The sequence below is a fragment of the Gossypium hirsutum genome, chromosome A05 (assembly GCF_007990345.1).
Source record: "Gossypium hirsutum isolate 1008001.06 chromosome A05, Gossypium_hirsutum_v2.1, whole genome shotgun sequence".
NCBI lineage: Eukaryota > Viridiplantae > Streptophyta > Magnoliopsida > Malvales > Malvaceae > Gossypium > Gossypium hirsutum.
This window is the reverse complement of record NC_053428.1, coordinates 3,880,635-3,891,923: the sequence shown is the minus strand read 5'-3', so window position 1 is coordinate 3,891,923 and position 11,289 is coordinate 3,880,635. Positions and strand designations below refer to the sequence as shown.

Below are 11,289 nucleotides of genomic sequence, written 5' to 3'. Positions count from 1 at the left end.
TTTAAAAATAATATTAATATATTTAATATTTTTTTGAACTAATCTAATAACTAATTATTTGTATTCTATAAATCTATTAAAAAAATAATTATTGGTTACAAACTTTAAATTGACTCTATACTCAAATAAAAATCTTAACTCTAAACCTAATAAAAATCCTTATTATATCATAGGTTAGTTAGCCCAATAATTTTTTAAACCTCATAAAAAAAAATCTTCATTTCAGCATTATTTAAGCCCCTCCAATTAACTTCCAAAGACGGCTCATCTTTACAGTGCTCTAAAATCTAAATAAACTAAAACTACCATTTCTTTTATTTGTCTCTTTTGCTTTTGCATACAAAGATGATAGCTTACTTGGGGCGAATCGTACACGACAACGACGCCGAGTCCAAGCTCGACGACGATGTTTCCAGCATATCTAAATCCCTCGACCTCCAAGGCAGCATCGAAAACGGTGATGTTAGCAGTTTAGCCAGTAAAGATTTCGGTGGTCTTTATTCGGTTAAGCCCTTGTTCTTAATCAAACCCTCTGGAGCCGAAGATATAAGTCGGGTCGTTAAGCTCGCATCGAGGACCTCCAATTTGACGGTGGCGGCAAGGGGTAACGGCCATTCAATTAACGGTCAGGCGATGGCCGAGGGGGGGCTCGTGATAGACATGCGTTCGACGGAGAAAAACCATTTCGAATTCTTGCCAATCAATGGCTCTCATTATATCGATGTTTCCGGCGGGGCATTATGGGAAGACGTCTTGACACGGTGCGTCTCGAGGTACGGCTATGCTCCAAGGTCGTGGACCGATTACCTCAGCTTAACGGTGGGTGGGACTTTATCTAACGCTGGCGTTAGTGGACAAGCTTTCCGTTATGGTCCGCAAACGTCGAACGTCACGGAATTGGAAGTTGTAACTGGAAAAGGAGAAATAACGGTTTGCTCCGAAACGCTAAACTCCGAACTCTTTTTCGGAGTCCTCGGCGGGCTTGGTCAGTTCGGTGTTATTACCCGAGCAAGAATTAAGCTCCAACAAGCTCCAGACATGGTGGGTATTTCTGTTTTAAGAAATAAAATAATTCTTGTTATTCATATACAAATTTTCTACATTTTTTAATTTGAAGTGCATGAGCGACACGTTTCCGCTACGTAATTTAGCTATGTTATTTATTTTATTTATTTGTATGATTAGGTAAGATGGATCAGGGTAGTGTATTCTGAGTTTGAGGAATTTACTCGGGATGCTGAGTTTCTGGTGACTCAGAAAGAAGGCGAGTCGTTTGATTACGTGGAAGGGTTCGTATTCTGTAACAACGATGACCCGTTCAATGGTTGGCCATCCGTGCCATTGGACTCGGGCCATGAGTTCAACCCGACTCATATCTCTCAAACCGCCGGCTCAATCCTGTACTGCCTCGAAGTGGCTTTCCATTACCGCAACAGTGACCACCCAACTGTAGATACGGTAACAATTCTTTTTTTTTTTTGGTTTATTCATTAATCTCCTGCATCATGGACTAACTAACAAGTTTGAACCTTGATTGCTAACCGTCGATGACTGAGTGTGACATACATGATTTCTCTGTTGCATACTGAGTTTTTAGTTTTGACCTAGGCGTTTACTAAGTGGATCCCATATAAAACTGTTGACCATGAACATCAAAAAAGAAATTCGTGGGGTCCTATCATCGACCCTGTTGTCGCCGGACAGTGAAAAAGAATGTCAAAAGAAAATCTCAGAGCTTTCTCACACCGTCAGCGATGGAGGACTGCCTTATTCTACTCCTCCATCGGATTTTCTGACATTCGAAATAAAGCAGTTGCCGAAACTGCCAAACCTAAGGGGTTTAATTACGAGAATGGGACGCTACTGTAACTATTCCTTATATGAATGAGATTTTGGGTGGCGTTTTGGTCCCCCACTGGCACAGTTCCGGAAATGGCCACAAACACCCCCATCACAATCATCTATCATGGAATCTATGTAATTCACGAGTGCCAATTTGGTTTAAACAATGGAATGACGGTATTGTCCTTGACTTCCTTCTATTTTACTGTATTCCCTATGCAGGCCGTAAACGGGCTTCTTGGACGGCTACGATTTGTTGAAGGGTTGAAATCCCAGGTGGACGTAAGCTACACGAAGTTCTTATTGCGTGTAAACCGAGCGGAGGAACAAGTGAAAGCCAATGGCCCTGGGGATGGTCCTCACCCTTGGTTGAACCTCTTCGTGTCTAAATCGGACGTCGTTAATTTTGATCGGACGGTGTTTAAAACGATGTTGAAAGATGGAGTCGGTGGGCCCATGCTGATCTACCCTCTTCTGCGTAGCAAGTGAGTAAAACTCCCCCTTATTTATTTTATGGACCCCCTATGTCAAAACTGCATGTCTGTGAGCTTCTTGTGGTTAAGATTTTATGCTGTCCGAAAGAGGTCAAATAATTTCTTAATAAATTTTCCCAATAGAGTCAATCACATAGAGGGACCCACAATATTATATCATATGGCCTACAACATCAACCTATCCCTAAGCAAACTGCGGCTGTAGGACCGTCTTACTCTGTGCTCAACTGTAACGGATCATATCCGTCCTCGAGAATTTGTGCAGTCAGACCAGTAAAAAAAAGGGTAACCGTACCGGTTTGCGGCGTAAAAAATTGAACCAAACCAAGCAACCAGATCTTTTGACATGCATTGCCGCCCCACAAAAGGAAAATATCAAAATAATTCTATAAATGATATTAAGGAAAACTGAGATTCTTTTGTCCCAACTTCCTCAATTATAGAATAGGATAAGATCGTCGTTACCCAATGACATGCAATCCTACGTGTCTTTTTGCTGTATATAGTTACATACCTTATAAAAGCCTGTCATTTATTTCATTCAATTTTGGATAAATGTAGAGAAAAGAGAAATGCTTGATTATCAGAATAAACAATTCATTTCTAGTTGGCGTGACAATGATGAGATATGATGAAAGAATGTTTTTATTTTATTGAATAATGAATAAAAAAGGGGCAGATATAGAGCATCATTTATTGGTGCTGCTTTCATCCTCTTCCATATAAAATGGATGGGTATACATGAATATCTTGTTCTTCTAATATGTGTGTGTGTGGTTGCTTTCAAATGTGTTTTTTCAGATGGGATGATCGAACGTCAGTGGTGTTACCCGAAGGTGAAATCTTCTACATCGTGGCTTTGCTACGCTTCGTTCCCAATGGCCCATCTGTTGAAAAATTGGTTGCTCAAAACCGTGAGATTGTAAATTGGTGCATCAAAGTGGGTTTGGATTTCAAGTTATACCTCCCTCACTACCAATCAAAAGGGGATTGGGAACGACATTTTGGGAATCGCTGGTCAAGATTTGTGGAGAGGAAGGCTAGCTTTGATCCTATGGCCATACTTGCACCGGGGCAAAATATTTTCAGGAGGGACCCATCAAATATCATAATTAGTAGGGAATTTTAATTTTTTTTTTTGCATATCATCACATTTATCAGCTTTAATGTTCCCCCCTAATTAATTTGTGGGTTAGGTCAGTTCCGTTTGCAAATGATTGATGACAATGAATGTTGCATTGTCATTGTAAAGGGGAAAAAATCTTCTTCAAATAATTTGGATTCCTTTTTAAAAGAAGAAAAAAAAACTCCAAAAAAAATTTAAATTTCAGTTAAACTGATTATGTATACGATTCATTTTAATTAAAAATCTAAACTCGACTAATAATCTATTCGACTAAAAACTGATTTAACTGTTATAAAGTTTTTTCTTTAATCTCAAAATGGGGCATCATGCAGAAACTACTTCCATTTGCTTCTGGACTCTATTTTTTATTCAGGTCCCTGTCATTCATATAAACTAATCAATTTGGACCATTCAATTCATGTCATCTTTGAGATAATAATTAATCCCAAGTGGGATTTAATGTTACAATTCTAGAAAATTTGACTTCAAACTGTAAAATTACATATTTTAAAATTTATGTTCATTTCTTTTTTCAATAAACATCATTTTAAGAGTTAAAAAGTATAAAACTCGAAAAAGTGCATATAAAATTAACTTTTCATAAAAAAAAATCAAAAAAATCTTCCCATTTATTTATTTATTGGCAATAACTTTTTAAAAAAATTTAACTCTTAGGTACCAACAATATTAAGCTATGTCATCAAATTTTAAAGAAATAAAAATAAAAATATACACACATCCATAGGTAATCTCTTCTCTAACTTAAATTGACTTTAATTAAATAATATCACATAATACAACAAAATTCTCTTTCATTATATGTAGTTGTTTCAGCTTTAAATTAATATTTGCTACAAACTTTGTTCAAGTTTCGTGAAGAAAGGGATATTGAAACATGGAAAACGAAAGATGCAGTTTTTTACAAGAATTATAATGGGAACAACACCCTTCAGGTTTAGGCTGTGAAAAAAATTATAAAAACATTAACGGCAAAAGTCATGAAAACATGAGTTCATTACTTTGATAATATTTTGTGGATCAAAATGCCAAAACAATAATAAATATTATATTCTCAAGAATTCAGAGAAACATGTGAAGGTTACAAGAGGAATGAATCGTGTTTGCTATGAAATTGAATTTCTAATTAAGTTTGACTCTTTATTTTTAAATAATTTGAGGCTGACTATGAATGTATATATATATATTTTATCTTTTTAAAAATAAATGACATGACTTAATTTTATTAGTGTCTAAAAATTAAACATTTTAATATAAGCTATTCTCTTTCATTTATTTATTCCTTAAGCATTAGGTTTTCTTAATTGTTTGAATGTCGAAACAATGCAAATCGAATCTACTTGGTTTCCTTTTTCCTTTTCTTTTCGTCTTTTCCTTTTTCCAATTTCCACTTATAAAAAGAAGAGAAAAAGTTAAAAATGGAGGGGGTCCAATAGCAACTTTAGAGTTTCATTACAAGATCATGATTTATTGTAAGATATCACATGTACCAACCAATCATTGATGGCTCCCTCTAACATTTGTTGAGGTACAATTTGATTCTAGCCTACCCAAGAGAAGATAAATTTTTATATATTACACTAAGAAAAAAATGTGGTACTTTGCATGCATTCGAAATTAAGTTTGGACGGTGTTAGTGGTTGTATTTCTATTATCTTTACTTTTCAATAAAATTACTCTTTTTTATTGTCACGGTCTAATGAAAAGCCTAAAGGCACGGACATATGGTCCAGTTACTTCGTTAGGTAGTAAGCTATCTTGTAAGGCAGATTAAAGTTGGAGTAGGCTGCATGCATGCCTTTCTCTGCATATATAAAAAATTAAATCGGTATTTTCATAAATGTATATATTATGGTTAGTGAACTTTACAGTTGGTAGCCATGAATGATTCTTTTTTCTTACGTCTACTGATTATATATGCAGTTTCATTATGGTCCACTTTCCCTTCTCTTATAGTTCCCTACAACTGTCTTGAGCGAGGATGAAGCCACAAACATATTATAGGTGTGGTAATAGGATTTGAAATGTGGGGCTTCAGTGTGGCTGACATGGAAGGAAGACGACAGATATTATTAAGGCTATACAGCTTGGAGATGTTACTATATTAGAGACGACATAATTTAATACTGAATATTATTGATTTTAATATATATTAGAAACGACAGCCACAAATCAGCTGACTGATCCTTGATTTCATAGGAAAGATTGTATTGCGAAAATACTAAATCTCTCAATCCTCTTTGGTTCTATTCATAAGAGTTGGAGTGTGACTTCTTCTTTCTTTTTCATTTGATTTGGCTAAGTGAAATGATTTCTAAAATGTATATATATTAATCTTACTGATTTTTGGATAGTAGCTTAGCTAGAATTTTTTTTTTAGAAATATTGAATCGTTGTTACTATCAACTGAATCATCAATTCAGTTATTAAATTATAGAAATATTAATTGTTTTTCTGTAATTAAAATAAGTTATATTATTCAATGGTACTTTAGTATTTTCCATTAAAAAAATAAAAAAATATGCATATAATGATATTTAAACACAAAGCAATTGCACTATGCATTTTATTTACCACTAAGCTAAGACTTCATCTTGATATATTTTATACATTTTTATTTTAAAATGCACAACTTATTATCTCCATCAGTATATTAATAATATTATTAATTGAATTCGTGTTGCAAGTTAACTCGATACTAACTCACAATTGATGACAACATCGTGATAAATAATTGTAGTGCATTTAGTATTGTTAATTTGATGTATGTATGAAACTGTAATTTTACGTTATTCTTATCCCTTTCTAATAGGAGAATGACAAATCAGTTTTTCCTCTTAATTTTTAGCATTTAGTTGGATTTGAATTTTTTCAGAAGTAAAAAATCTGATTAGTCATTCTCTTATTGAAAAGAGATAAGAATAAAGTGAAATCATAATTTCGTACAATCCCTCTTTATATGTATTTTATTAATTTCATATGTAATTTTAAATTTTAAATTCTAAATATTTATGCTTATGTATATTATCATCACTTTGTTTGGAATATATTTATGAAGCTTATGATAAAAGTTATATATGGGCTTGATGATGCAATTTCATTTGGAAAGTTCAATTAATCTATAAATGTTTTTGAGCTTAGATAAAGATAAGAAAAGATGAACTGAGCTGATACATTTGGAGGCCTCACGCCCAGCAACCAGCTCTGTTAGGGTTAAGCCCGACGTAAAAGACCCAATTATTCCCTCATAGAAGCCCTGTTGGGTTTGTTCTTGAGGAAAGTGAAAATCAAATGTCCACATTTTCATGGAATGTATTTTTCCTCCCGTTGTCTTATCTGTACTTACATATTTTATTACTATTTAAGCATTTTATTAAATTAATATCGTTTCAATTAATTCACTGATTTCATTATGAAATTATTAAAATATTTTTTAAAAATTATATTTAATATTATTATGATAATACTTTTATCTTTTTATACTTTTATCATATTTAAATGAAATAATTAAAAATTATAAGTTCATCACTGCTCCATCTATATTCAATATTAAATTATTTTATTTTAAATGTGAAAAAATCTAGTAACTCGATTATATTATTTTGATACTTAAATTATTTTTATCCCATTTTATTGTTTAAAATATTTCTTATTATAATTTTTTTGTCAAAACATGGTGGGTTTTTATATATATATATATATAGAAGGCAAACTCTCAACAATTAAATCATGTCATATAATTTTTTTTTTGTTAAGAAAGAAAAAAAATGTTATGATCCTACAAAGAGATGGTTGCATTAATGATGTATACACATATATTTGAAGGAATATGCATTAAGGATATCAGTTGATTGGAAGGATGAATTTGTGACGACAAACATTCAACATTTGAAGTTGGGGACCTTAATATCAGATACATTCAGAGTACGCACTGCTTAGGTCCATTAATTGAGCAAATGGCCCAATAATACTTAATTGTGTGTTGACGTTCTTTCCTTATTGTTTAATTAGAGCCTTTATTTAATATGCAACCATGTTTAAAGATATTTTATTTTGTATAAATAAGATTGCATCTAAAAAGTTCAGAGATATTAATATTTAAATTCAAATATAAGTTTTATTGAACATCAAAAATAATATTTAAACACATTTGGGGTTATAATAATAAAATAATAATTTATAACGAAAACAGTTGGTTTTAGAAAAATTGCCTTCCTCACGTCACCTGCATCTGTGTTGTAGATTTAATCATTTTTTCTTAAAATTAAAATAGAATAACACACGAGATAATTATTTTAAAGTCCAAGAAGAACCCGGATGGTGGTAATGTCGGCAAATAAAGACCAAAATAACAGATTAGCCATAGTTGTACAGCAACCGAAACGAAGTAGACATTTTACTGACTCTTTCTTTCTTCTGTATCAGATCTACTGAGTTATATTCTTCATAGCAACGTAAGGAAAAAAAAAAAGGAAATACCCAGCAACAATGGCAATGGTTTTATGGCTTCTTTTTTCTCCTTTTCTGTTCTTATCTGTTTCTGTCAACACTCAAAGTAAGTCTCCCTCTCCTCTTCTTTCTCTTATCCAGCTTTAGCTTCTGTTACAAAATTAAAAAAAGATAGTTTATTTTTCTTTTTCTGTTGGTCTGAGTAAGTGATGAATCTGCTTAATAACTATTAAGTTATATCCTTTTTCCATGTTTATTTCTGGGTTTTTTTTTTCATATTTTCCAAATGCTGCTTTTATTTATTAGTTGGTAAGATGTAGTATTGATCTGAATCTCAGGCATTGCGGTTCTAAAGTCTAAACTTTGAATGGTTGCCCATTTTGATATGACTTTCTTTAAGCAGTTTTCCCCCCTGGATCTCATGTTTAAAGCTGTGTGTTTTAGGCAGTTGGCTTAATCTTTTCAGGCCTTTATTTAGTTGATAAAGGAGGATAAGTGAAAGAAAATTTATTTTGCATCTCAGGTTTCCGTGTATTCTGATTGGAAACATTGTTAATGCATTTAATTCCACCGTATATTTCTTGCTTGTCTATGATAAGGAATAATCATCTGTTGTAGAAGAGGGAAGAGGAACTATCTTTGTGGTTTCAGTTTATGGTCTAATTTTATCATTATGCTGGAGCCCTTATGATGGAACTGTTCAATTGTAGCCAAAGTAACCGATAACCCTGCGGATGAATTGGTGGCTGCGCTTAATGCCAATAGGACAGCTCACAAGTCATCGGCTCTCACCGACAACCCAGGCCTGGCCTGCATTGCTTTGCAGTATATAAAAGCATACCAAGGTGACTGTAAAGCTGTAGGAGAGGCCAAGAAGCCCGCTGACTCTGAATTTTCTGAAACTTTTGCCCCCAACTGTGGTGTGGAAGCCTCAACCCTCTCTCCAATCACTGGTCGTTTACTTGGATGCCAATCGAAATATGTAGAGCCTTCTGAAGCTTTCTCGATGTTGATGAAAAACGAGAAGAGTTTGGAAATTCTTTACAATAAGAACCACACTGAAGTTGGGGCTGGTGTGACCGGCTCCGATGGTGGGGGTCCCTATTTCTGGTGTGTACTTTTCAGCAACGGCAAGCATAACAGTAGCTTTGTTGCACAAGGTGGTGTGGCTAAAATCTCGAGACCGGGATGCTTTAGTGGTGCCAATGATGAATGCAGCGGTGCTAATGATTTATCTCGACTTCATCACATGTGGCTGTACGCCGTAACAGCTTTCGTTGCTGCAGGATATGCCTTCGGAATATGATCATATCCTATAGTATCCGAACTCTTTATCATTGGATTGTTCATTCTGAGGCCTGCTTCAGTCCGTTGCCTTATATATCTCAGCCTCTCTAGTAGTTTTTTCGAGGGGTTTATATATTGTTATAATTTTATTGATTTGTTTCTTTTTTCACATTGAGCAAGTTTCACACTGTGCCATTGAATTCTCCAGTTTCATGTGTCAACCTTCAAATTGAGTGAACCTACTTGGAATGACAATTACTTTTTTTTTTTCACTTGGAATGGTACATGTTGTTCATCATTGACTTGTGAACCATCATACACCACGATTTAAAGAGGCGTTGGCTTTTCTCTTTCCCGCTTGGAATGGTGTATGTTGTTATGCTTGGCACCCTGGTAGGCCCCCATTCGATGTTGTTTTTGTGGTGCTTCATGAAATTTATCTTGAATCTACATTTTATGCATACGTGAGCAGGTGACATTGTTGAACACTTGAACTACATTCACACCATGCGCCCAATATGGTCAAGTATAGAGCTTGGCTTTGTGGTGCAAAGCCCTGTTACAGAGATTATGGAAACCATACACAACTGGATAAAACACCAGTTTAACAGTAAACTGTACATTCTTGCTTCTTACAATGACATGGTCTAATACCCGCAACTATGAAACGACATTGACAGGAACAGAAGTTTCATGACTTATGTTCTTTAATGAATCACTTCCTGTTGTTAGAAATTCAACTTCAACCGGTATTCTTACACTTCAAAACGACAGCAAGAACCAAAAGAACCAGTAAGATCCCAGCAGAAGAACCACCAACTCTGTGAATCCAGTTAGGATCGAACTTCGTAAAGCTTCTATCACAGAAAAGCAATGTAACGATGGCCAAGGTTAATATCAATAGCAGAAGAGGCAACCACGAAGCAAAGTTGATGGGCTGCTCGTCAGGTGCGAACTCACTCGTGCCCTTGTTGATATAAAGAGGAGAAAGACCACCTAAGACTATCAAGCCTATTGCAACCAGTCTTTCATATGACGAATACCTGCTCGGCCTAATCCAATGACGGTCAAACCTAGTAAAGCTCTGGTTCAGGTAAAGCCAGAAAGCAAAGGCTAAGAGCAGTAGCACAAACAGGAGACATAACCATGAGGTGGAGTCCATGGATTGCTCTTCAAGCTCCAGTTCTGTTGGCTTTTGGTTGACATAGAGAGGTGAAACCACAGCTAGAAAGGTCAATACAATTGCCACCCATTTCTCAAATGAAGACCTGTTTGATCTGCAAGCACCTCTAGGCTCCATTGATGAAAACAAATTTCTTTAGGAGCAACCCTTTTTTTTCTTATTGAGAATTTCCCAGTTCGTAATATAATCCTATATTTGCCTCTTTTTTTTCTTTTTTAAAGAAAGGTGTGAACTTTCCCTTTGGATCATCCATTTGGAATATAGTTTGGGGTGGAGAAACATTCCAATCCAACGGCCAAGGCACAGGGATGAAATGAAAGAGCAATTTCTTTAAACCAATATCCCATTGGAATCCTTCTGGAAGTTGCATTTTAAATTGTTTGGAATCAGATTCTGGGAGCAGAATTCCTCTGCAAATTTCCAGTTATGTCTAAAGTTGTTTAAATAGATGCCATTTGAGATCAACACCTTAAAAATGTCCGGTAAGGTAAGACAACAATAAGCAGAAGATATCTCAAATTTTAATTATACAAGCATCGGTATGAGATTTGTACTATTTTGATCGGGATGATCTTTAAGTAAAATTTTCGTAATAATGATAATTTTAAGATTTAAACTTAGTCTAATTCCATTTCTTCCAATTACTTATAAGTATTTATAGGTTTAATTTTAACACTTTAACTTCCATTGGCACATTTTTTATTGTTTTATTTAATTTGTAAAATTAATGAAATATCTTGATGTATGTTATGGATTTACGACATTAGGAATGGATAAAATTCCATATCAGTCTGCTACAGAAGAAGCAACATGTTATTTTCATCTTTAAAAATATATATAATTGTTATTGCTATACCATTTATATTTGAAAATGTGAATTCAATTTTTTA

The 11,289-nt window shown here is 34.3% G+C and overlaps 2 protein-coding genes across 2 annotated transcripts; both read left to right on the top strand.

Moving 5' to 3' along the window:
• Window positions 1-240: 240 nt before the first annotated feature.
• On the top strand, window positions 241-3,672 carry LOC107958799 (cytokinin dehydrogenase 7). The gene is made up of 4 exons (XM_016894682.2): window positions 241-1,041; window positions 1,186-1,458; window positions 2,065-2,327; window positions 3,138-3,672. Exons 1-4 carry the CDS (start codon window positions 346-348, stop codon window positions 3,463-3,465), a joined length of 1,560 nt encoding a protein of 519 aa, XP_016750171.1. The 5' UTR covers window positions 241-345; the 3' UTR covers window positions 3,466-3,672.
• A 4,017-nt stretch (window positions 3,673-7,689) lies between these two features.
• On the top strand, window positions 7,690-9,488 carry LOC107958801 (uncharacterized). Its single transcript, XM_016894684.2, has 2 exons — window positions 7,690-8,035; window positions 8,640-9,488. Exons 1-2 carry the CDS (start codon window positions 7,969-7,971, stop codon window positions 9,233-9,235), a joined length of 663 nt encoding a protein of 220 aa, XP_016750173.1. The 5' UTR covers window positions 7,690-7,968; the 3' UTR covers window positions 9,236-9,488.
• The last annotated feature ends 1,801 nt before the right edge of the window (window positions 9,489-11,289 follow it).